Source organism: Gobius niger (assembly GCF_951799975.1).
Source record: "Gobius niger genome assembly, chromosome: 11".
NCBI classification, from domain to species: domain Eukaryota; kingdom Metazoa; phylum Chordata; class Actinopteri; order Gobiiformes; family Gobiidae; genus Gobius; species Gobius niger.
This window is the reverse complement of record NC_136862.1, coordinates 21,794,976-21,822,328: the sequence shown is the minus strand read 5'-3', so window position 1 is coordinate 21,822,328 and position 27,353 is coordinate 21,794,976. Positions and strand designations below refer to the sequence as shown.

General features: G+C 43.6%; 1 protein-coding gene across 1 annotated transcript in view; it reads right to left on the bottom strand.

Moving 5' to 3' along the window:
* Positions 1-4,821: 4,821 nt before the first annotated feature.
* Positions 4,822-27,353, bottom strand: part of rtn4rl1a (reticulon 4 receptor-like 1a) — a 113,070-nt gene continuing 90,538 nt past the window's right edge. The window contains exons 2-3 of the mRNA XM_079566037.1: positions 8,823-9,277; positions 4,822-7,949 (exon numbers count right to left, since the gene is read on the bottom strand). Of these exons, the coding sequence (XP_079422163.1) occupies positions 7,068-7,949; positions 8,823-9,277 (1,337 nt within the window). The 3' untranslated portion in view covers positions 4,822-7,067. The remainder of the gene's footprint in view (positions 7,950-8,822; positions 9,278-27,353) is intronic.

The following is a 27,353-nucleotide window of genomic DNA, read 5'->3' as shown; positions in this document are numbered from 1 at the left end:
ATTAGTTGTCCCTCTTGATCCGACCCTTCCCATTTAAAAGCATGTGTGAACCCCAATGCGCCTGAACCTTTTCAGCATTTTGTCACCCCGCCATTGGTAGTCCCGAGCTACTCTTTAAAGCTCTTCAAATCACATGTGGACGTATTGAATTTGCAAAAAGCTGATGTAGTTGTAGATGTTGGGGGAAAAGATCAATCAATAAACGTCAAAGTGTCTGCGAAGGTGATGAAAGTTCCCTGACTTGAAAAAGAGCGCCCCTCAGATATCCCTTGACAGATCAGGCGGAAGTGAGCGACTGCGCTGCGGCTGGATCCATTACGGCTCGGCTCTTTGACCTTCCTCCTAATGAGAATCAGATCTGGGCACGTAATGAGTGTAATGTAGCCTGATGGAGATACTCCGGCGCTGCTGCTGTTTAATGGTCCCGAAAGAAAGGTACAGTAAAAGCCTGTGTACTGGTGCATGATGGGAAGTGCTCATTCTTCTTCTGCTGCAGACGAATCGAGTTTGCTTCACTTGATAGAAACATTGGACATTTGCATTTCATTTGGAGCATTAGGCAAAAGTACCGAACTTTGTCTGCAACTTGTGTTTCAATGCAGTATCTCAAACTCCAACACTAGAAACAAACGAGGACAGGTAGAAACGCGAATACCGTGTTGGGCAACAACGAACAAGACTCGAACTAGACTTATCTGCCAAGACTGAGAAGATTCTTGCATAGCACACCTCAGCTGAACCACTCATTTTAATACTTTTCCCTATAGCTCCCTCCTGCTTTTGCTACTTTCCTTGTGCTAAGTCTCATCTCTTCAGGGATCCAGTGAAAGAAATCAATTTAGCCCGGCCTCTCTGCTTTGGGATTGGAACATAAGGCATGTATAAATATTCGGCGCTCCAGCTCAGGGAGTGTGCTGCCGGAGCTGTGTTTGATCATGAGCACTGTACACATGTGTCTCCACGGATCAGTTGTGCCTGTCCCGCCGCATCTCACGCTCCACTAAGTCCTCACAACTACCTCCTACGACTCTTAAAAAACGCCCAGTACTTTGCTGTACCTCCTTGTGTACTTATTTCATCTTAAAGCGCGGCTGATGCCTGATGTCTCCATGGAGCCGAGACAGCACTCAGACATGTTGCCCTATTCAAAGATTCCTTATGCTTGTGCCTTTGCTCTCTGGTGTTTTTCATACATAGGAATGGGATGTGAATTGGGGATTTGTTTCAAAAAGTCTATTCTGGTGGAAGGAACTTACAAAAATATACATTTATGCGTGAATGCAGTAAGTCACGTCACATTGTGTCTTTTTTAATGTGACTCGACACTACCGAACGCTGTTGAAAATTTACTTTTTTTGGCGGTGTGTAAACAGGGTGCAACCTCACTCTCTCTCGGTACAGCTGCATTTTTTTTGCCTCTTTCTGTGAACTGCATTTGTGATTTCTGTGCTCCACATTGTTGTACTGGATACTTTTGTATGTCTTGCCGTGTTTTTGTGGGCTTCAGTGGATTTTTTTTTACTGCAAAAAGTCCTTTATGATCGTGAAGAAGCAGCTTTTAAAGAGTTAACAGCTAGCTTATCAGCCAAACCCATTTGAGACCTACAAATGAGACACTGAAGAGGCACCAAGAACCCCCCACACCTGCAGCACAGTGGAGGCGTCACAGGAGGAGCTACAGGAAACAAAAAACAAACAAACGAGGAGGTATCCGGGCCAGACCCACAGCTAAGCCACACATGCCTTCAATTGTTCTGGCTCATGGACGTTCAAAATAATTGCCACTACACTGTTGAACAGAGGTTGAACATGTTGAATTACAAGTTAAAAAGTTATTGCTAGTGGCACAAGCCTTGGGGGTATTGAGACAAAAAGGTTGGGAGAATGCCCTGCAGGAGCAGTGTGCTTTTCCAGAGGGGTACCTGGACAACTAGCCTATTGTGCTGGTGTCTAGGGTGTACCTGCATAATGAATGAAGCAGGAATCAAAGCAATCAAAATACTAGCAAAAGCTCGGAACACCATTTGGGTTTGGGGAGGCGTGACAGTGTCAAAACTGTCGGAGCAATTATGTTGTGACTTGCAATAGTTCATTTCAACATTTCAATGAAAAACGACAAAAAAGTGTTTATTGTTACCACAGTTCAAAAAAACATCTTCCTGCTGCAGGGTGGCAGTCAAACGCATTCTGCTGAACACGTGAAAACGCTGTAATACGCTTCTATTTGTTCATATGAGTATTCTGCCTCCTCGAGCCGCTCACACAGTCGGATGGTGAAGTCTGTATAATTCATGGGGATTGACTAATGCAGTGACTGATTTAGAAACTGTTTCATTTTTCATACTTTCACTCAGTCGACTCAAAACGTAAAATGCTCTTTAATTTAAGGCAGGCTTTTTGAGGTTGCACACACTGAAGCTTGGCTACATTTAGAAAACATTTAGTCACCTCTCCCAGCGTCAGAGCGGGGTAAGAGTCAGTAACATTTACTCAATTATTACATTTACTCCCTATTAGAATAAAGTGGACTTCTATAAGTGTTTTTGACTACTGTATATGTCTATCGGTTACACATACTTGACAATTTGAGACATTTTGATGTATTTATTTAAAGGAACAGGCCACCGTTTTTCCAGACTGTGATATGTTACCTTATCTTAGACGAGTTGATGTGTACCTGTCAAAGTACAAGTTCTTCGCGGTACCACCTGTGAACCCGCCCTGCTCCTCCTCATTTCTTCTCACTCTCTGCAAATGCCACCTTTGTTTTACACAGCGGGCGTTGATGGTGTCTGTGGAAGGCACCCCCTCTCTTTCTTTCTCCTCCAATGGGCCGTGGTGCTGTCAGACCTGGACTCCGCTACGGACATAGTGATACAAGGCAAACAGTCACCTCACCTTGACCCATCCCCTGTGTCTGTAGAGCTAACACCAGTCGACAGGTGCGCGTGTGCGAGCGTGTATGTCTGCTGCACTGGTCCGTCTGCATATTTTAAAGGAGGGAGGGGAGCAAAGTGTGTGAGAGAAAGTAGGGCACAAGGCGCGGCCCAAAATCCATCTGGGCAACACTGACGCTGTGGTATTCTTTCTGGAGCAGATGAACGTGCGTCATTATTGTTCTTGGATTTTAAAGTGGCCATGTGTTGTTTTGGACTTGGACGTGAACTGCACGCCGTCACCAGAAGGGGAAGTTGAGAGCACAAATGAAGTATAAGCACAAATCTGGCCCACAAAAATGTTTTAACTTTACAAGTCAGCGTTATCAAGCTCATAACTCATTAACCTCTTAACCACCACCTGAACTGAGCATATTTTCGAGGATGAAAACGTGACAAAAAAGTGGCAAAAATGCGATTAAAAAACCCTATGAAAAAGCAACAAAAATGTGACAAAATTACAAAAATAAAGTCGCAAAAAAAGTGACAAAAAAAAATCTGAAAAAGCTGCATTCATCTAAAGAAAAAGTCACAAAAATGGGTCAAAAATGCCCCAAAAAATGTAACAAAAGAGTGACAAAAATGCAATGAAAAAGTGGCAAAAATCCAATGGCAACATGGCAACAACAGCAGGAAAAAAAATCTATTGAGATCAGTTTTGTAGGTCTTAGCTTTCAATTGAGGCCTGTAGGCTGTAAGCTTTCAGATTTGGGAAAAGCCGAACTGGAGAAAATGCACTCGGTTAAAGGCACACTGCGTAACATTTTGGATTATACTAAAACATGCTCCCAAAGACCAGCTCGACACAGAAAATGCTTTTTTTTTTTGCAGTGGGTAATCAAAGAATGGATTTGGATGAGGACCTAACCTTTTTAAATCTCAAATTCTGCTGCTTTAAGTAAACATCTCCATGGAGACGAGCCGGAGATGTATCCCCTCTCGGTAAAGTCATTTCTTCGGAAAGGTGAGCCGCTCCCAGCTAAAGCACAATGTTTGTTTGTACATTTATGATGTATTTTTCAATGATGAAAATATCTGTCATAAAATAAATGCTTGTATTTCAATTGTATTTATTGGGTCAAATTCTACACGGAGTGGCTTTAAGGTAAGAGGTTGCAGCAATGAAAGTATTATTTAGTACAGAAGCACAAATGCATTTTGATAAGTTTTGCTGTTCATATAGTGACTCCCTTTTCATCGAACCTTGAATGAGAAAAGATCACATTGCTCACACAAAGCAGGATGTGGCAGTCGCTCCCCAAAGACTTTCTACATTCCTACAGACACTGGATGCCTTTTCTTTTTGATCTGAACATGTTGAAAACACTTTCTCTTGACAAATAATGGTAAAGTATAAAGAGGAAACTTTTTCTTTAACTGTAGTCCGCTGTCACTCTTGTTACATAAGAGGTTGGAGGCCCCTGGTGCAAAAGCAATCAAAAGCCATGTTCACGTCCGTGTGCAGGTGAGGTGCCTTCACACTCCACCTGTGTGCACACGTGGCTGGTGCCTCCGTGCTGTCAAAGTAGATAGCGTCTGAGTGATACAATGCAACACTACGTCCACGTGTCTGTAGAGCTTCCCCCGGAGCACTGTCAAATAAGCTTACAGGCACAATGCAGAGAAAAGAGACCGGCCATCAGTGGATTCAAACCAGGGATCTCTAACCTCATTCTTTCTCAGGTTTCTCAGGTACTTTTACAAAATAAAAGTGACAGAGAGCTACTTATGCCTGAAGGAGAGATACCCCTGATTTCAACATGAACTCTATACCATGCAAGGAGACATTGAACCTTTGGATTCTTCCCTCACCAGAGTTATCGTTGAGCCTCAAAGCTGCTATTAGCCCCAAGCACAGATACATACAAATCAACAAAGAAAAAGAAGACCACCTCAGCCATTTGAGGACACTTTCTGTTTAATGGTATTTAGAAACAGCTTTTTAAGTCTGGCATTGTTTGATAACCAACCTACCACACACACGCACACACACACACACACACACATACATACACACACACACGCACACCCACACACACAAACAAATTGGTGTTGCACAAAGGAAAAGAGAACAGATTTCGGGTACACACCGGATGGTTATTTAGGGCAACGAGGCTGGAGAGAAAAATAACAGGACGCTGACATTGCGGCGCAGATAACCGTCTGGGGGGGCGAGAAGTGAAAAAGACTGAGAAATGGATAGTCGTCGTTATAAATAAAAAATAGCACGCTCTCTTATATTTTCAGGAGGGCAGAGTTCTCTCCGTTAAGTCTCTTTTTTTCTTTTTTTTTTTTTTTTTGCGTTTTTTTGTGTGCTTGTTTTTCTAGAAAAAAGGGACTCCTCACAGGAACGAACAGACACGGTTTTACATCACCTCAGCAGCACAGACACGGGTCACCAGTAAGGGGCGTCGTTCCCACCAGTCCAGCTTCGTCATTAAGATACACAGAGAAAAAAGACCCCATTGAAATGTACTGTATAGGCCAGTGGACCATTGGTTATACTTGTGCTTCTGTTGTATCCGTTTGCATACCAGGGTAGATTATTCAAAATAGAAATCTGTAACACATTTCACCAGTGGGGACACCAAGATGGGGGGGTATTTGTGGTACTTTGGGTACGTGTTAAAGTCTTCATTAAAAGCTCTGGACCAATGGTAGGACAAGAACATATTTTGGTGGGGGGAAAAAAAAGAAATGAGCACAGAGTCAGTCTGTCTTCAGAAAAAAAAAAAAGTCCCCTCTGGATGTACAAAAGGATTTTCACTCTCTCCGCGGACGTAGCAGCAGCATCCGAATTCGATCCTCCAATCAGGGCTTACAGATCGGCAAGTCCATCTGCTTTGGAGCACATTCGACAGCAAGGAACAACAAAGTCCATCAAATTGTTTTTTTTTGTTTGTTTTTTTCCCTCCCCCCCTGTGCTTTAGTCCTCATCTCGATTTCTTGATTAGTCCAATACATGAAGCTCGTGTTCGCCCTCGTGATCGAGCATCTGCTTTTCGTCCCCATCGGTCTTCACATTGCCAGCCTTTTTGATTTTGACCAAACATTTTAAATTCCCACCACTTTTTCACATCTCAAAAAGGACATTAACGCTGAATTTAAGAGACTACCTTGCACTTCGGCCAGTTCTGTTTTTTTTCTCTTTCTTCCATGTTTGCCATCTTGTGTTTTCACTATAGCGTTTCCCTTGGTAGCTTCGCTGAATTTGTATTGGAGTCGGCGCGTGCTCTTTCTCCATTGGCCTTTGCCAGTATGACATAAAAGTGCATGTAAGTTATTGGATCTCTTATTTATGAACCTTCCCCTTAGACTCCATATATTCTCAGCCCGTTTGAGGCCTCCGTTTGGCCGGCAATGAGGCTGAAAAGTTTCCCCTCATTGGCCACAGATCGGGCTCCCCGCTGCTCTATGCTTTAGCTCATGAACCCCGCGCGGCTTTTTGTGGCTTTCGTGAGCACACATTTGTACAAACAGCCACAATGTAATCGATTGCTTGTTTAGTCTGTTAAAACATGATTGGCTGGCTCATACAGAGATAAGCTCGGATGGCTTATAGATCAAAGTATAAAGCAGGGGACAGACAAACAAACTGACCAGATTAATGAGTATTTACTGAACATAGGAGCGGTTAGCGATGGACATGAAGAAAGATGCATTAACAAAGAACCTGCTGTGAGACAAGTGTAAGATAAACCCGTTATTTTAACCTAAACTCTGAGTCAGTTGCATGGTCGCAGGCTCCCGACAGGACAGTAAAGAATGACTTTGTTTATCTCAGCGGCAGGCAGGCGGATGTTGTCAAAGAGTCTAAAGAGAGAGTGTGCCTGCATCTGTTCTGATCAGTCTTGTTGTGTGTTATAGAATGAGTCATTGGCTTGTTAGGTAATGTGGCTGTACACTTGGAGATTACATCGATTCACAGAAGTAACGTCTGCCACAGAGAGGTTTCCTGTCGTTGTCATGGTGACATCATCAAACATCAGGTGAGTGGTCCCTGACTCCACATGTTGATTATGACTCAGTAAATCGCCCGTAATTCAAGCGGGAGCTCCAAAAGAAGGTTTTTATAATGGTCTTTATACAGAGTCTGCAGCGCACAATGTCTGAGGATGTCTATAATACTCCTCAGTGAATCGCCACGCAGAGAAGGGACAGCAGCAGAGCCAAAGACACACAGGGACAGGACAGAGTGAGGAGGGACGGGGCAAGGTTATTGACCCTCTGCACCCCACTGGGGGGGCCCACTGAAGTCCTGGGGATGCACTTGTTCTTCCTGCGTCCCGAAGGAGACAGGTCATATTTGTCTCCATCTGGAGCATAGTCTTTGTCATCTCTGAGTATCTGCACCTCATTCAGACCGCCTTTAGCCTTGCGGCCCCGGCGTGTACAGTTTCTGCGGGCACCCTTGGGTGGCCGGGGCAGAGGGGAGGGGGAGGGCAGGCTGTACTGGTCGCCGTGGGGCAGGTAGGGCCGCTGGTGGTGGCTGTGGTGGTTTCGGTGGCGGTTCAGGTGGTTGCCCTGCTCCAGCTCATGTCCCGGGACACGGCCATGCCCCTCCCCTGAAGAGCAGGAGGGCAGCTGCTCCTTCTTCAGGCTCTTCAGATCTTTCCCCTGCAGCTCAGGAGGAGAGGTGCAGAGGAGCTCGGAAGTGGAGCCTCGGAAACGCCGCAGCCAGTCCCACAGTGACAGGGCCTTACAGTCGCACTCCCAGGGGTTATCGTTCAGGCGCAGGTACTCGAGTGCTGGCAGCATGGTCATGCTGGACCCGGACAGCTCTGTCAGTGAGTTGTTGAAGAGGAACAGCGTGGTGAGGCGCCGCAGGTCATGGAAGGCCTGGCGGTCGATCCACTGAATTTTGTTTTGGTGTAGCAGTAGCCGGTCCAAAACACCGAGCCCCCGGAAGGTGTTCTGTCTGAGGCTCCACAGACGGTTACCATGAAGGAACAGGTGGCTAAGGTTCAGCAGGTCAATGAACAGGTCATCCTCCAAGAACTCCAGCTGGTTATCCTGTGAAAAGGAGAAAGAGAGTCAGATAGTCCACCAAGCAACAGCACTTAGGAAATAAAACAAAAAAAATGACAGTCTGAATCATTTCCTTTGGTTTTCTCCTTCAGGTTTGCTGTTGCTGGATCTGTTCGTATCAGAGACTTCCCCTAACATCTGACAGTGCGATTTTCTTACATGTCTGTTCAGTGCATTGTGGGATCGTTAGCAAATTCTCTTTGATGTCCACATGGATGTGAACGGATTCTTTTTAACTACTGCTAACTTCCAGGCTGTATTCAAAGACAAAACATTCTTACAAAAGACTGTAGAGTCTTGTTTTTCATTATTTTTAACATGCACAGACTGGACCTCAGCCACAGCCAATAACAAAAGGGAACAACAGTGTGGCAGGGATTGCCTTTCTCATCCACTCACAAACGCCCACTGTTTGACAGGCTTTACACTGTACATTCACTTCCATCTGTTTAATATTGAGATGGAGGGCTTTAGTGTCACGCCTGACGTAATATCAACAAATAGCATCATCTAATGAATGTACAAAAATACCATCCTTTCAGCCTTTACAGCACTTGCTCAATAGACTCATTTTCAATCAATAAAATGCATAATATGAGAGCACATAAAGCTAATGTAATAATCGTAACTATATCCCCAACACTGGCTGGATTTCCCATAGTGCCTTGCAGTAGCGGTTAACCACAGCCCGACCGTTAGTGGTGCATTTCCTCGCACACGGGCTGAGCGTCTGAATTTGATCAGTCACCCATTCGGAGGCAGTAAGTGCTGAGAGCGGCTGATGGACAGATTATGGCTTAATGCGATTGTGGCTACAGTGGAGTGGAGATAAAGAGGTTGGTTATCCGTGTACCTTACCTGCAAGTACAGATACTGGAGATTATGGAGCTCCGCGAAAATCCCCTGGGGCAGAGTGATCAGGCCACAGTGGTACAGATGCAGAGCGTGCAGCCTCCCCAGCCCCATGAAGGTGTCCGCCGCCAGGGCCTTGAGGTGCCGATTGTCCCCCAAATCGAGCTCCTCCAGCCGGTCGAACCCGTGGAAGGTGGACGGCTGGATGTAGGAGATGTTGTTGGAGTACAGCCACAACATGGTAGTCGTGGGAGAGAAGTGTCCGCGCAGTAGTCGCTGGATCTTGTTGTTTTGGAGAAAGACCCGCTCGCTCTGCGCCGGGATGCCCTCGGGAACGGCGTGGAAGTTGTGCGCCTGGCAGGACACGGTGCTGGGAGAGGTGTAGCAAATGCAGTGCTTAGGGCAAGGCGAAGACAGGTCCAAGCCACAGAGAACCAACAGCAGCTCCAGCCCGCCATAGCCTGCAAAACAGACGGGAACACAGGGGGACAGAGGGATGAGTAATTGAATTGAGGATGCCCGCTCTTATCAGACTTCATCTCGAATCTAGCGCTGATTGCTGTCAGTTTACAAGGACAAAGTTTGGGCAATGCTCCAATGCAGCCAAAGGACACAGCTGACGAAATCTCACACACAAATAATCTGGATACTTTTACATGCTGCTTCAAAAACGCTTCAACATGAGACCTTTTGATGAAAACAAGTGCTAATCAAACATGTCTGAACGCAAGCATTCTCTCAAAAGATTTCAATCTTTACTCAACATCAGCTACGTTAGACTTAAACAGTTTGGGATTGAATGTTATGAGCATAATCCAATGTCCGTAGATATACAATAACAGTAAAACCACCGCAGACTAAACGACCCACAGGGGGCAGCCCTGGATTCCTGTTTGTTTGAGAATAAAACAGAAGGTGGAGGAGCTGACCAGTGCAGGACACCACGCTCTGAAACAGGGACAAACCGTTTCACAACAAAGGAGGGAGGAGGAAGGAAACATGTTGCTCATATTAAACAAAAATACTCCTTATCATTGTTAAAAAATGTATGAAATATCATAATGCGTCATCAATAGCTGGGCGGTTGTGAGAGTATTTTTTATTAAATGTGTTGTTTTGGCTTGTTTTCGGCTTTTCTGATGTTTTATTCAACCCTGTTAAAATTACATTTAGCTGATGCTTTATTGATGTTTTCTCATTCCTTTGTTGGTTAATGCAAGCGCACACACTCTTATAACTCTCTTGTAAAACTCTTATAAAAGCCGCTCCACTCTACGTACACATACGCACTGACATATTTGAAATTGCGTGTTCACCCTGCAAATGATTGCCACCGAGAAATGCACATTTTTATTGATGTATTTTATGGGCGGTATTCTGACAACACAATGCACATGCGCTGCATCCTGACGCCCACCGCAGAGCCGCGTTATCCTTTGGTTATCCTCACAAGGCGACGGAAAATCAATGGTTCCTCCTGCTTACAGCAAACAGCACCTGTAGTACACGGCTCACAATCAGAGCCAACGCGGTGGAGTTTTGAAGAAGAAAAGCAGACACTACATTCTGGAACAACGGCAATGAGGCAAAACATTATGACCTCCCGCAGTACCGAATGCACTGAACAATAAACATTCAAAATTGCCTTCACTAATCACATCGCATTGGTGGTTAACGCTCTTGTCTCACAGGAAGTGGCTCTTGGGTTTGATTCCCAGACTGTGTGGGCCTTTCTATGTGGAGTGTGCATGTTTGATTGTATGCGGGTCTTCCCCCATCCACCCAAAACATGCAATATAGGATAATCCTCCAGCTGGGTGCTCCTGACATGAACCTATCTCAAGATCAGTGTATGGCTCCCAGAGCACTGCACTGCTGCACTGCTTGCTGGACTTGCTTGCCCAAGTAACGTTGACAGATGGATCAAATGCAATATAAAAGTATAACGTTTTTGTTCCCTACAGGAACAATAAAGCCTCAGCCTGAACAGCTTCATTAAATTATATAAGCTTTTTTCAAATGACTACATATCTTTCCATGATAGAAGCCACAGTGTCCAAAAGTATTTGCAAAAGCCAGTACTGATGTATTCTTTAACTTCCAAGAGCTCGCTGAGATCACATGGGCCAGTCGTCTCTCCCAATGTGCATCACCTCTTGCAGGTTCACCAATGAACAACTTTTGACTGACACATGGCCACCGCAGACATGAAACCCCCAGTACAGCTGCAGTTTTGACCAGCCGTCACAATATATCCTTCGGCAAATTTTCTCAAATCAACCCATTTTTCAGTCACAAACATAAACTAATCTCTATCTCACCTGCAACTACCATGAGGAGGTGCATTGTTGTGTTTTTAAAGTACAGACACCTCATCAATAAACCTGTTCTGTTCATTTCAGTGATCAGATCGCCTTCACTAAAGCATGCAGGAGTTCTTGTTTGGTCTTATTTATCAACTAGGAACTAAATCAATTAAATGTGTTCAGTCACCCGTCCTGTTACGGCCGATGGGCTTGTACTGTAGGTGCGTCATTGGCTCAGACAGATGTGATGGACAGATGTCAGAGGTCACTGCAATGATGTGAACGTACAGCATGTTCTGCTATGTCAATGCGCACAGACGCTTTATCCCTTCGACCATATGAACGCTTGTATAACTATCACTCTATACAAGTTAACACGCCGCATATGATGACCTTATGAGAGGCTTCCTTTGAGAGCGCCTTGAAGAAGAACAGTCTGACCTTTTCAGCATCGCACAGAAAAGTGCACCGCATCCAACTTTCATTACTCCCTGAACAGTAGGAGCAAATAATCGATGATGTGCAAACTTGTTCAACAATTAGCCTGGAAGCATTTGCTAAATTATAATGATTGTGCACAAATGTTACAGCTTGTCAAATGGCGCCATTAGGCTGGTATCCTCTAAGCTGTTTCTGCTGTACGGAAAACTGAGATTAAACTCGTCTAGTTGCCTCATTCTTCTCTATAGTGCTATGTTGAACTAAGTGATATTGTCTTTCCACTGGGATAAGCTTAAGGGCTTCCACATCCCACAATGGAAGTGGCATGAATGCATTATTTAAATGCCTTGTCTAGACAGTGAGGAATCTAATCTCAGAGTTCATAGGTGAAGACATTTGATATTATGAAAGAAATGCATTTTTTATTACACAAATAACATCTACCAACTTATTTATATGAGTCCGAAATATTGTTTTGCTGTTTGACTGCTAAATTATGTAACAGGGTTTCAGCAATGTTCAAAATTTTCTTTAATATATATATATATATAAAGTATATCCTGTGAGATTGTGTAAAGGTACATAACTATTCAAGCTATAGGTTTAAGGAAGGTCATGGCCATTGATCCATGATATCAAGTTTGTGATCAACTTAATCAACAGTCATCACAGCCGTCGTGTCTATAAATGTTGGACATCTTTGTATCTTTAGCTTATGAGTCATAAGATAAAATAATAATCAAAGAAATGACTAAAGAAAGTTAATTTGATTGAAATCATTATTATTTCGTAGAAGTCATGACAACGTGAACATATGTTATTGTTTTTATGTATATATACTGTATATAGTTTTTCTCTGCAAAGCCTGGGGGAGGTGGCAGATGTATGTATTTAGAGGCACAGACCTGCTGTCATGAAAATTTATGTTCAGTTTTCTGGGTAACTATACAATTATTGGTCGGAAAACCACAATTATAAAATCTTCTTGTTTTTCTGTGAGTCCCGGTTCACACAACACCACTGTTAGTCCTGCTGGAGTATGAACGGTCAAACATCATATTTGTTTAGTCTACCATCGTACACATAGATATCTCCTCAAACGGATGCTATCTCCTCTCTCGTTTGTGCTTTATCTATCCATCTGCTCTGGCCTTTGCTTCATGCTTGTACGCCTCGGTCCGGCACACTCCTCCGCGGTGCTATCTCGTGTGCTCCGCCCGCTGAGCCCGTTAATTAGGTAAAAATGCGGCTGCTATCGGCGGCAGCTGCCCTCTCCACCGCAACATATGGGCTTATGGAAGCGTCTATGTATAGTTTCTGGCGCTTAAATGGATCGCTTATTTCCACAGTGTTAATGCCAGAGCCCTCTACCTCGCCGCGGCAAAGTGAGAAAAGCTCAGGCAATTATTTTATAGACAAATTGATTTCGCTTGCCATTTGTGCCGTGCTTTTGGCTATACAAGTTGTGGAGAGTTCTAAATCATATGTAATGACTTTGATCTGTGCATGGATGATAAAAGTCTGACACGTGGACATGCTGAGAGATATGGATGATTTTCTCGAACCCTCCAACAACTCCAAATTAGCACTAGTCAAAGCCATATCTAAAAATAAATGTTTACAATATGGGGGTCAGAGTTCAGTGTCCTTGAGGCGGCTGACGAGGTTGTGGATTTAAAAGAATTTTGAGCAGTTGTTATACTAAGAAATTTGACAATGTGTTTGCCGCACTCTAAATACTGTAGATATGTAATACATATTTTATCAAAGGTATGTCTTGAATAATACAGCAATTCTCTTAAGCATATTTTAATGAATTTTTACCAACAAAATCGTTTTTTTGGTGTTGGGCTTCCTGCCTCTATACACTATGACGTGCTTCAAGCTTGAGTTTACCTTGTCTGGTGCTTCCACATTGTCTGTTTATGCCTGCAGTCTGTTATGTCTTTCCATCTACATCTTTCAAACCAAAGGTTTACAGTTCTACGTTATACAAGAACTTGGTGGATAATACATCAAATCAATCTAACTGTATAACTTACAGTATCTTGTTTCGTCAACCTTGAGCACGGAACAAGTGTATTCTATCTTGTAATGTGTTTTTGTGTATAGATCCCTAGACTTTTGGAGATAGTAGATTGTCATAAATTGAACGTTGCTGTTACGCCCCAGAGGACAAACACCTATAGAGGACACAGTAGACAACAGGTTCAAAATATATTTATATTGATATTATAGGTTTTAAATAATGTAGTTTAAATATCCCCTCCAGGAACCGCCACCTTAACGTGGTGGAGGGGTTTGAGAGCCCGAATGATCCTGGGAGCTCTGTTGTCGGGGGTTTCGTGTCCCTGGTAGGGTCTCCCATGGCAAACAGGTCCTAGGTGACGGGCCAGACAAAGAGCGGTTCAGAAGCCCCTTATGAGAGACAAACAGGCCCGTCTAGAATCATGAGGCCGTCCTTCTGTGGACCCACCACCTGCAGGAGGAGCCATAGGAGGCTGGTGCAATGTGATTTGGGCAACTCCAACGGCTGCCCCCACGACCCGGCAACGGAAAAGTGGAAGAAAATGGATGGATGGATAGTTTAAATATCTCCCCCAAAAAGCACGAACAGAAAGGTGGACCTGGTGTCCTGTTTTCTTCCGGCCAAACAGAACAAAAAGATGTGACACTGGGCCAATCCTATAGCATAGAAGCCGGTGCGCACATCCAAACTAAAGGCAAAACCCCCCAAACTATACTATAGTTAAAGAAAACAGGACAGCAGGTCTGACCAGGTCAAAACAGGAACAAACTGAGCAGCCATGGCGTGGCCTGCAGAGCCCAGGTGCGCAGGGCGAGGCTGGGCGGAGTCTCGGAGAGAGAAGGCACACCTCAGAGGGCGGCCTATTTATTGAGGCTACAAGCAGCTAATCCAAAACCCAATACAAAAAAACAAAGCAAGAAGGACAAAACAGTTACAAATCTTCTGTAGTTTATTATCATGGAACGGACGCAATCCCGAAACAATACACAGCAAACAGTGTTCATTTAATTACTAATAACTGCACTATTTTAATATCAGAAGAATGTTTGAGAGAGGCTGAACTGGTGACTTTCACATTATAAATGTTAATATTTTCTGGTCGTCACTCCAATTTGTGTTAATTTAAAAAAATAAACAAACAAAGAACGCTTTGGCCTTAATAATGTTTTTGACTTCCACCCACACAAGTCAGTGGCTGAATCTGGGCTGCAGCCAGATGTAATTTAGCTTTGTCTAAAAACATTTCTATTCAACAACAGAGTCCTGAAGACGCTTGAGTAAACACCGTTCTGTTAAGGATCACGTGTGTCGTATCCACTGGCAGCAGGAGGAATAACATACGATAAATAACAACATAGAAGCCACCGTTTTTAGCGAACAGCATGCTAACAAATTGATGGGGCTGTGATAAACTTAGCTTGAGGGCAACAGCTCCGAATCAGTGTGGTGATGGTTTATAGACTTTATAGACTAACACACTTGCAGGTTGAATCTATAACCCTATAAAAATCCAGCTGCCGATTGGAGCACTTCAGCAGTGGAGGAGGAATGGACCCCAGAAAACAGGATTACTCAGAAGTGCATGAATGGAGCAAAATACTACTTGTGTTTTTGACTACTACAGGACGATGTTATAACATGGGTGAAAAGCAAGTCGATTTTGCATATGTCTCCTTTAACGCACAAAGATAAACGTCACTGTGTTTGTGTTCACATTCACGGCAAGGCTTCTTCATCAACATCTAATTACCGGCGTTACATTTCATTTTCCTCCCGGAACGACTCAGCATAAACCTGGATTTACCCGCGTAAGCTTTGGCCTCGTCGAGCTCGGAAGCAGCAGCTCAGCCCTGAATACATAAATAGACAACTAATTGCGAATCAGCAATTAGCCAAGGCATCAAGTTGGCAGCGAGCCAAGCCCTAAACCTGTTAAACTCAGCGAGGAGCACCAGGCTGCGTCAGACCTGCTCCGACAGAAAACCCACTTCCACTGGTGCCGCAGTTCAAAGGGAAAAAATAAAAAAAATGGTTCCTTCTTTTTTTGGCCAATTTGCACCTTGTCAGCCTCCAGTGCAGGTGTGAGCTGGAACACGTTTCCGTCTGAACTTTACAGATTCGTGCACAATTCAGGGGGCAAAAAGCGCGGCCTTTATAGTGAATTGTAAAACTAATGCAACTTGACGCGGAAGCTGTTTTTGTTGAGAAACGGCGTGTTTTCTCATGTGTTTACAAAACACAGCGCGAGTGGAAGTATCAGCGCTATTTTTGCAGGATATTTGAATCAAACGGCATCTAACATTTTGACAGAGATCTACGATTTATGTCGCACGCCCTTCCTGACACACTTTCGGGTGAGAATTGTTATTCATATTCTGTCTGCATTAAAGGCATATTTCAGGATTTATGACATAGTGCCTCATTTCCTTGTTATCCAGAGAGTTTCTGGATTTCTGGAGATATTATTTTTCTTTAATTCATGCTGTCCTTATATTTGAAGAGTTTATTGGTGCTAGGCTAGTGCTAGGCTAGCGCATGTCTATGGTAACTAGTAGCCTGCATTAAAAACAATCTGACCCAAGCACAGTGCACCTGAGGCAAATCACTTATAACACCAGACCGATATAAATGTCTGTGTTGACTGAATAATTTTTGAAATACAACCATTTTGCATTTAAAATAACTTATTTGAGCAGCATCAGCTTCCTGGTTGTAAGCTACGCAGCGGCGGAGTGATCTGCTAGGTTGCCAGATCTACAGTAGTTTGTTTACTTGCAGCCGGCGTTACTACATGTGGAATTCACAAAGGAGCTTTCTACTAATCAGATATGGCAACGTTTGGAGGACTACCCGATGATTTTGAAGAGGTTTTTAAAGCAAGCTACTAGATACCATAGACATGCACTAGCCTATCACTAGTCTAGCACCTCTTCAAATATAAGGATTGCATGAATTGAAAAAGTTATATATCTCCAGAAACCAACAACACTGGAATAACTAGATAACTAGGAAATGAGGCCCTATGTCAAAAATCCTGAAATATCCCTTTAACTTGTCAAATATGTGTCTTTGGCCTCACATTTTTAAGTTCTTACTTTTATGGACATTGCCTTTGTCCTTAAAGGGACTATACGGAGTTTAAAAATGTTGAAATGAAGTATTTTCCTCCCCCTACATGTTTCAACAATGTCCTAAAGTGTAGAAGGAGCCCAAACATATTCACCACAACTGCCTCTATAATCCTGCACTGTCACTCAAAAAGGTGTTAATTCAGGTCCGAAGTGCCGTCATGCACAAGCTTAATATAGAAGGTGCAGCTACACGTATGACCTGAGGTGGCAGTAGTGAGTATAAAATGGCTAACTTGCATCCAGCCCCTCTAAAAAATAAAAAAAAAACATTCAGCACAGTGATATCATGTTTGAACAAATGGCTCTGCAAAATGAAAAATAGCCGCACAAAAACGACGCACTTATCATGCAATTGTATTTTAATGACCTCCATCAACTATGCCTCATGTTGAGTGATGTTTGGCCGCCCGCTCATAATCAACATGCCTGTCCTTTTGTCCTCCGGGTGCAATACACGCGTGGCTTCTGTTCTCCGTTCTTAATTGTCCATTTCAGGGAAAGGACCGGCCTTTTTAATCAACTCTTTCCTTTTCTCCTCGCTGTAGCAGCACTGTCTCTGGGTCCCATTCCCGCCGGTTGTTTGTCTAAATTCTCATCTTAGCTTCCCCCGGTTAGATATTTGCTGAAGGCTTCATTAGGCACAGCCAGGGTTCAATTACGAGAGCCGCCTCCCTCCTCTGTGAGCTACTCTCAGTCTGCACACACAGATAGCAGGGGGAAAAAGATAGCTCGTCCAGCGTTTCTCAAAAGGCGGCGGCAGGCTATTCAAGCGTCATTAAAGATATTAGCCAGATATTTCCCGTGCATTTCAAAAGCAGAAAGTTTGAGGAAGCACACGGTCTAGCGATTGTCACGTTTTTATTTTCCTTTCGATGTACTCCGTTACCACGAGGAGACACCTGCCACTCACAGAAGAGGGCAGAGACGGAGAAAGAGGGATGTGAGAAGTCAAAGGGAACGTGCCGCTTTTAACATGAAAGCAGAGAGGTGCAGCGGTGAGGTGCAGCGTGGCGGTGTGGGAGGGAACCGAGTCAAAATAACATGATGTGGATGACAGGGAGCTATACCGAGAGCACCGACCATTACGGGAAGAAAACACCACCGCCGGTTCACACACAAATACACAACTTGAGGCGGGCTGCAGGTGTGTACTCAAAGCTAGGATTTTTTTTTTTTTTTTTTTTTGCCCGGTTAAAACTTTGTGCTCTTTTTTTGTGCGCCTGAAATCACAGGTATCGCTGAAACCTCCAATTCCGCCGCAATTTGTCGATGATTTTGTCCCCGAAAGAAAACGTGTTCGTCGTTGTTTGACTCTTCCTTGAGCCAGGATCCTCGGTTCTGTCAGGAAGCAGTGGCTGATTCATGTGCAGCGAAATTAGGACTAGGTTCAGCATATCTTGAGTTGAGGAATCAAAGTATCATGTTGGAATCATGCGATGGTTCTTACAGTGATACATGTCATTGGAGAAACATGCATAAGTTAGCCAACTGCCTGGTGACAACTCATTCTCGTCGCGTAAACAAGGGCAGACATGGAGGTCACACGTGCAATTTATCTCATCCACTTTGCCAAGACATGCAGGAAGCAAAGGATGGAACATTTAAATTAAGAATCGTGACATTGTCGGAGAAGCAGACTGTCATTGTGTATAGCTTCCAGATGGTACTGATTCATTATAGCACATTAGTCATGCCAACACTATAGCTCGTGTCACTATAGCTTATGTGTTTATGTTATGAGCGTTTTCCATTGACCTGATTTGAGTTTTGCTGGCTTTTTGCACTTTGGGCACCCTCACCTGTGTATGACCCCATTGGACACTTCTGCATCTGATCGGGAAAGACGGAACTCAGTATGACTTGTTCAAAAAACCATAAGCGAATCTGATAGGGGGCACGTGATTTGGCTGCTGTCGAGATAAATGTTCCCCGACCTTCACATGGATTATGGCAAACATCTACGTACACCGATGTACAATGTAGTCTCTGAAGGGGGAACATGCACTGGCCAATCCCGATGAACAGATATGGCCCTTATAAAGAGTGACCAAAACTGTGAATAGTATGAAGGACGTATGGGGGAACTTACGGCTGCTCCAGAGTCCAAAGTTGATGTCTTTGCTATGTGTCGGAACCAGTGTTAATTTCGTCGACTAAAATATTTAGTCTTAATTTTAGTCACAGTGTTATTTTTGACGACTAAAATTGGACAAAAACTAAATTAAAAGTTTCTCATGAGACTAAAGCTATGACTAAAATGTCCAGATATTTTAGTCGACTAAAATAAGACTAAATAAAAATGAGAAAAGGAGAGACTAAAATCATCCAAACTTCTATTGACCGTCTGAAAAAGCCTCATATCTTTTAAATTCACTGCCAAATGAACAGGTTTGTGCTTTTTTCATGTGGAAGCAGCCCCATGAAGTTGAGGACCACGATTAAATATGATTATAATGAACATTATAAATGCAAAGTCGACTAAATTAGTCTTAAATTTAGTCGACTAAATTGACATGCAATTTTAGTCGACTAAAACTAGACTAAAATTGAAAAGCTTTTTTTGACTAAATCTCGACTAAAATTAAATTACATTTTAGTCAAAAGACTAAGACTAAAACTAAAATAAAATATGTTGTCAAAATTAACACTGGTTGGAACCCCAGTTTTAGACATGACCACCTTCATGAGTAAGAAAATGTCAAACTCGCAAAACCAACAACAGAGTAATGAATGAATGTTATAATGTACGATCGAAGAGCATCAAATGTCTGGATACAAAGAGGAAAAAACTAGTGTCAAGTGCATAGGTATCTAGTGCTTTAAGTGGAATAAGCTATGCACTTGTCACATACCTAACTATATGGACCAGAAAGCCAATAATACCACTCACACACAAGCATAATCGTCCCCTTTGCAGAAGCAAGTACCTCCATGACCTTCAGAAGGCTTATCGCGCACATTTGTACACACGCTTGTATTCCCAGAAGTGTTTACAGGCTGCCGACATGTACAGTCAATCCTTATTACAAGATGCTGAACAGATATGCGTAAAACAGGGCACAGCAAATGATGATGAATCCCGGTTGAGATGGGTTTAAATGAAGGCAGCTGTGAATGCATTGGCTAGCTTCCCCTCTGGTTAGCTGATCTTGTTGGTGGTTGACTTAGCTTAGCGTAATCCCAGAGATCATTTAGCGCTGCTCATTCAAATGGTGATGAATCAGTGGCAGAGTTAATGAGAGATTTAAACAGCCTCTAAGACACAGCTGCAATATCTGTGTAGTGCCTAATCCTCTCATGTAATGACCTACACGGCGCCTATACATCGATCTCCATCTTGAACCAACGGTCAAAACTCTTGGCCTCGCGAGCACCGTTTGAGCCTTTGAAAGTCGATGCTTATTCCGTCGTCCTGCTCGTTTGAATGAGAGAAGAGCCATTGTGCTTCGATCACAGACAGATCACAGCGAGTAGGAGGAACAACTGATTTCTTCAAACAAGGCTTTTGAGCTGCATAGACGTTTGCTCTTGAACCTCGATCTGAGCGGCTGTTGATGGATGTTTACAAGGCGAGGTGGGCAGGGTTTTGAGGTTATGTTATCGTTTGGAGAATTGCACAGCCACAGAGATTGACAAGTGCAAGCAAACCACCATTAAACAGGCTATCGTTATATATATATATAAAGCCAAACAAAGCTTTGCAATGCATTGGATATATGAAGAGAATGAATGGCACAGTTTTTTTCTGTTGCGTCATCAACAACTTTGTGAAGTGATATCAGACTCAAATGTATTTAAGGCAGTTTCTATTTGGAAATGAATGAAAAACTGTTTCAAAATGCAGACTTCTGACAAGGCTCCCTGGTTCTATTAACTTGGCAAGAGCCAGATTGATATTACGGTGCCAATAACATCTGCACTGACATCAATCTGGGGCCGCGCCGGCTTGAATCGTTTGTGGAGAGGTCGCACATTTGGATCTGCTTTTGCTGCTGATTGGATCAAGAACACCGCAAATTCATTCAATGTTTAGTTTTGAAAAAAAGTTATGTGTAATTGTGTTATGTGTTGCCGCAAACCTTGTGTTTTCCGTGATCGCTGTATTGATGATTAATGGCTCTATAACAGGGGTGTCCAAAGTGCGGCCCGGGGGCCAAATGTGGCCCTCAGACCAATTTTCGGTGGCCCTCTGCACACAATTCTAACCTAACAACTAACCTTTTACTGTGAGACAGAGCTGGCATGAAGGTTTTGAGCAGAAATAAAGGTGTGGGGTGCAATTTAAACCTCTGCTATCAAAGGTTTGCGGCACTAACCACCGATCTATGGCCCTTCACCCTGTGTACGCTTCAGTATGCGGCCCCAAAGGAAAAAAGTTTGGACACCCCTGCTCTTTAATAACTGTCCAAACCTGAACTTGACCTAATCGAAGGTCAGAAGCTAACATTTGGATTAGTTATACTTAAAAGCCCTTTACCCATTTATTTTGCGACAAACCATAAAAGAGGGGGGCGATTAAAAAGTGTCTAAGGTTTAAGTCGGTCTGCAAGCACTTACTGCACTTACTACTGTATGTAGTTAATTTTATTTTGCCATGTTTCATCTCTGAACTAAATGATTAGGCTGATGATCTTTTCATTTATGTTGCAATACAATGAAAACCTGTTTTGAAAAAGCACTCATAGGCCGGGTCACTCTTGCCCACTTTTCCCAAATAACGCAGGAGGGAAAAAGTAATTATAGGCTAGTTGCACTGCACCAGAATAGCACCACTTCATGGCCTGTCCCAGGGTGAAAAATGCCTAAGCCATTGCAGACTGATGCTAAATGCTTCCTTTGAAGCTACTATTTGAACAAAGAAAAGTGTTGCCTCTTTAAAATCAGCTTGCCATGGTGCCATTGTCTGATAAGAGGTAAAGCGCTTTAACCCTGAAAGAAAAATCAATGTTCATTATCATAGAAGTGGTACCTCTGCTGTTTGACAAATCCGAGTTGGGCTGGCCTCAAAGTTATTACTGACTTTTGTGCTTATTTTCCAATTAGCTCCGGTCCTTAGGGGTCACTTTTGGCCCCAGCCACAACTGCCAACACACTGGCCTATTAAAACATACACTATGATCTGTCCCATCACATATGTGTGTGTGCCACTCTAAAATAACCTCTCCCCTCTTTGCATGCAGTAATTGGGTCATTTGAAAGGCTAAGCTTATCTCAACACTAATCAAGCTGTAATTATGCACTGAAAACTTTGCCTGGCTTCTCCCCTCCCCTCCCTACACCCGCTGCATAATGAGACGATGCAGGTCACAGATTTCCTGCGTAACTCCTTCCAACAGAGGACATCAACAAGGAGATGGACGTATTGAGCAAAAAAAGATTCATGAACAGGATGTATTAGTTGCACGCAAGACACGGAAAGCTCTTCAGGCATCAGACCCTAATGCGTCCAGACAGTGAAGGACACTGCCTTCCTCTATAGACACGTCTGATTTTATATAAGGGAAGCTGAATATTATTAACTTTCCGCAGGCGAGCACTGTTTACTCTTTTTATGAGTTGTGAGACTTCCAGGCGATAGGACAATCTACCGGCTGTCAGCATCTTGTCAAGGACACTTCAGCGGGAGGGGAGCCTATAGCCGCTGAGTGCAGAAGATGCTATCGAGGAAAATACGTTTTAATTCACACTTTTAATTTGCAGATGTAATTAGTTTGTGATTTAGGGTGTCAATTGTAGAAGTCTTGGCTACAAAAGCTCAATTAAGAAGCTGTAATACATTAAAAGTTATCGGGCTCACGGAAAACTTAACTTAGAACTTAGTCGAGTGATTCCCCGAAGCTACAGTGTTTCCGTTTGCTGTAAAACCTAGTTGTAGGTTTACCTTGTTAATGCGCTGTTTGGTTTTTTTCTTAAACTGTAAAATGTAGTGTCTTCCATGAGTTCCAACCAACCTGAGCCCTGCATTGCTCAGCATTAAAAGGTGTTACTTAATAACTTTACCCAGAGTGTTTGTCTATCTATACGGATCAACAAAAACATCCGCCTCGTCTTATGCATTGTCCACATTGTAATTTAAGCTTGATACACAAGTTTGACACCCCCAAATGTAAACATCCACAGATAATCACTACAGAACAGTCCCATTGGAGCGAAACCTCTCCAATCACAGACATTTCACAGCTCACTGACCCCATTCGGGCAGCACACATCTGCATCGCTGTCTGCCCCTATGCCTCTCTGAAATAACTGTGTGTGTGTGTGTGGCACTGCAACTGGACGGGCGCCATGTTGGGCAGAAATCCTCCACGGACAGTGGCGAGGAATGAGCCTGTCCAACAACCCAATGGAAAAAGCGGGCAGGGCAGTGTCTCTTAATAGCTGTTTGTCCAATTCCCTGTCGAGAGGCGAATCTGTCTTCCTCTGGTGGTGACTAAATCATTGGCCGCTCCACGCTGCAGGTATGAATCAGCCTGTGTCACCTCCTCCGCTTGCCTCACTGCATGTTGTTCTCCCCATCTGTCTATATTACAATGGCTGTTAAAAGTGCATCAGGACCTATTATTGCATAAATCTCTCTGCGGCCCGAGCGCCGCTCGCTCACACCTCGCTGCAGAAAGGCAAAGTCAAGTGTTTGTTTTTTGAAGCGCCTCAAAGTGAGAAATTCCCGTCATGCTCTCGGGGATTACACTTGTAAATCAGACAGGCTGGGGAGAAGAGAGAAGACGAATATGAAGGAGCTCGATCTGTTTAAGGACAAAGACAAACTGATAAAAGAGCATGCTGGTGAAAAAGCAGGGATTTTGATTCTGGGGTAAGCGCTTTGTATGACAACAAAAAGTGAGAAATGACTTGACAAAGTTTAAGAACAGCAGTGAGTGACTCGGTTTTGAGGTGCGAACTTGTACTCGGATTTGGACTGATTTTTTGGAGAGCAGATACCCAGTTTCAAATTAAACACCATAACACTTGCATTACAAGGAGCTTCTTATCCAGTACTTGTAAATAGATAAGAGGTAAATCTTATGCACTGAAAGATAACCTAGTTTCATAAAATAAAACCCACTCATATTCGCCATCAAAAGATGCCCGTCGTCAGATGCAGGCTGCCGTCCCTCCGTCTGATTTCTGAGACTGACAAGTACACTGTGTGATTCTAGCACACACACTCATCCCATCTGTCGCTGTCTTAACCGGACACTTGTCTTTTTATCGGACCAATCACGGAGCGGCCACTGGTCATTTTTCAGCCTGATTGGCCTGAACCAGAACGGGGGGTCTTGTTAAAACCCGTCCCCCCCCACTGAGAAAACATTTAAACTCTTCACATGTGTCATCAGATGAGCCGGGTTTCAAAATGAGTTATATCCAGCGCTCGTCTATACCGGCGCCACAATGATTAATGGCTTTGGAGTCCACGGCACGCTGCATTGCAATAGATTTGTCGAATCAAGCCTCTCGATCTAAATCCATTGTGTCAAAGTAAAGTGTGGCTAATGGCTGTCACTGACAACATTCCCAGCTTTGACACCACGGCATTACATTAGTGATGCAAAAACCCATGTCGCCAGTTGACGAGGGACAAGGGTCAAAGGGGGTGGAGAGGAGGCCGATCATAGTAGGAGAAGGAATCAAGGAAGGTAGGAATGATTCATGATGTATTCAAGCTTCTTCTTCTCAGTATGTAAGCTCGCAGTCTACGGTATCCATTGGAGGAAAAGGTTCTCAAGCCGTCGTCTATTCACTATAGCCTTCTCCAAGCCAAGACCACTGCATTAAAGGCGTTATCAGCTCATAATAGACACATAATAGAAAAAAGAAAGGTGTCATGGTGAGGTGGAGGATGAAAGACGGCACGTGTGTTGAGAAAGGTAGGAAGGCTTAAGAGTAGTGTGAAGGAAGGCGGGAAATAGAGCGTGGGAAGTAGACAGGTTGTAAGGAGTGTGCAGCAAGAGTAGGGAAGAAAGGGAGGGAAGGCAACAAAAGGAGAGAAGATGGAGTGAAGGAAGGAGAACAGCCTCAGACTTCCACTGACCAATTATTTTGTGGTTGCTCTCAAATTTAGGCACTTGTTGCTTATGTAATGATAATAAAGGGCTTTCCATTATATCACAACTGATGTAACGAGAAGATTATGTTAAAGTGATGCTGAAAAGTGGATAGTAAACACCCTAATTGACTAACAACGTTTGAAAAAGACTACAAAGGCCAAGCCCAGAAAGGAAGGGTGGGGAAGTGAAGGAAGGATGAATAGCTACAGCATGAAGTGTCACAGCTTTCCGCTATTATCCTAACAGAGACAAATGAATGTGGAGCGGTGTACCGCGCAGAGCATTTAGCCGTTAATATTTCAGACCACTCCCAAGTGTTTCTGGACCTGTGTACAAAGTGCCCTCCGATCCGAATCTTGAAGCTTAAAGCAGAATTAAGTAACTCACGCAACTAGAGGCCATAGGCGCCACTGCGGGTGTCGTAGCATCTTGCGTTTTTTTCCCCCCGTTCATTAATTGTCCGTGAGAGTAAATACTACGCTGACAGAAAAGAGAGGGATATTGTACATTGCGCCACAACCCAATTACACAATGGACACACTGCTAAAGTGCTAGCCCACAGCTAGCTTTGGCCGTTAGCCTGTTAGCTTCTTCTTTGTGATTGTATTAGTGTGTATTGCGCCTCCGACCCGATGCAGGGAAAGTTAATTCTTACTTAATTCTTCTTTAAATCCATCCATCCATCCATTTTCTTCCGCTTTATCCGGGGCCGGGTCGCGGGGGCAGCAGTCTCAGCAGAGATGCCCAAACTTCCCGATCCACACACACCTCCTCCAGCTGTTCTGGGGGGACCCCGAGGCGACACCAGGCCAGCTCGGAGACATAGTCCCACCACCGTGTCCTGGGCCTTCCACGAGGCCTTGTCCCACTAGGACATGCCTGGAATACCTCCCGCGGGAGGCGACCAGGAGGCATCCGAAACAGATGCCCTAGCCACCTCAGCTTCTTTAAATCACAAAATCTAATCACAATAGCTGTCAGAACTTACTTTTTTTTTTCTTGAACTCTGAAATTAGACATGTCCCATAATCATGCGCCCCAGCCCTGAGCCCTTCCCCTCCGCTTTATCCTCTTTCCTTGTGGGTCGGATCTTCCCCCTGTCTGCGATCCCTGCACCGCAGCCTCATTGGGCTCATTTGTACATCACCTAATTACACAATGCAGCACTAATATTTCAAGCACTCGCTGATAAAGATCTGAAGTACAATTGTAGTGCCTTGTCAGATCAGAACGTAAGACTTAATAAGCCTGTTTCCTGCTGCTATACGGAGTAAACACGCTCTAGTTCACAGCGGTAGCATCGAGAAATCCCTTTAATGACTGTCTCTAAGCGTATGTGCTATGGTCTTGGCTTTAATTCTATGTTCAAAATAATTGTGCTTTTACTATAGGGAACTGAATTTGTTTACAGTGTCATACAGTTCGTTTTTAATCCCAGAGTGAGGGTTGCAAGCCGGTATTGTGGAGAATGTGAAAGTGAAAAGTGAGTTTACTTTAAAAAAAAAAACAGAACAATAGCAAAGAAAGAACAAAAGAATGGTTTGACACGCAGCCGCTGAGTTTTCAGGCAAAGAGAAACAGCTGGGAGTGAATGGATTGAAGGCTGTTTGGCAGAGGAATAAGCTTTAAACTGTAGAAGCGACAGAAAGGGACAAAAGATACAGAGACTCAAACTGTGGAGCCTGGTTTCAAGAAAGACCGCCTAAAAATACAGGGCACACAGGCAATTAAATGATTTGGTAACTAGAGTTGTTTTCCAAAATGATTCTTTAAAGCCACACTGTGGTGATGCGATTACAAACCTTATTATGTTGTTAAAGGGATATTTCATGATTTTTGACGTAGGTCAACGTAATTCATGCAGTCCTTATATTTGAAGAGTTTAGTGGTGCTAGGCTAGTGAGCGCATGTCTATGGTAACTAGTAGCCTGCATTAAAAACAGTGTGACCCAAGCACTATGCACCTGAGGCAAATCACTTATAACACCAGACTACCAACATAAATGTCTGTGTTGACTGAGTAATTTTTGAAATATAACCATTTTGCATTTAAAATAACTTATATTTGAGCAGCATCAGCTGCCTGGTTGCAAGCTACGCAGCGGCGGAGTGATCTGCTAGGTTACTGGATCTACAGTAGTTCAGATATGGCAACGTCTGGAGGACTACCCGATGGTTTTGAAGAGGTTTATAATGCAGGCTACTAGTTACCATAGACATGCGCTAAAGCCCAGCACCACTAAACTCTTCAAATATAAGGACTGCATGAATTTAAAAATACATATATATCTATGGCTAGCAGTGGTCAAACCTAAACGCCACTAAAGAAAAAGGTCACACGCTCTAATATTTGGTTGGACCGCCTTTAGGTTTGACATTGTTTCAATAAGCTTCTGCAATGTCAAAAGATCCAGTTTTGCATCCCGAAGATTCTTTAGTGTAAAAGATTTGACAAGTAACTTACAAGCGCGATCATTTCGCCCTCAGGCAAGTTAGCAAACAAACCAATCTAAATTTGCCGTTACTAATCCACCGTCACTGATCTGTATTAACTTTGTGTGCCATGACAGAGGACCATCTCA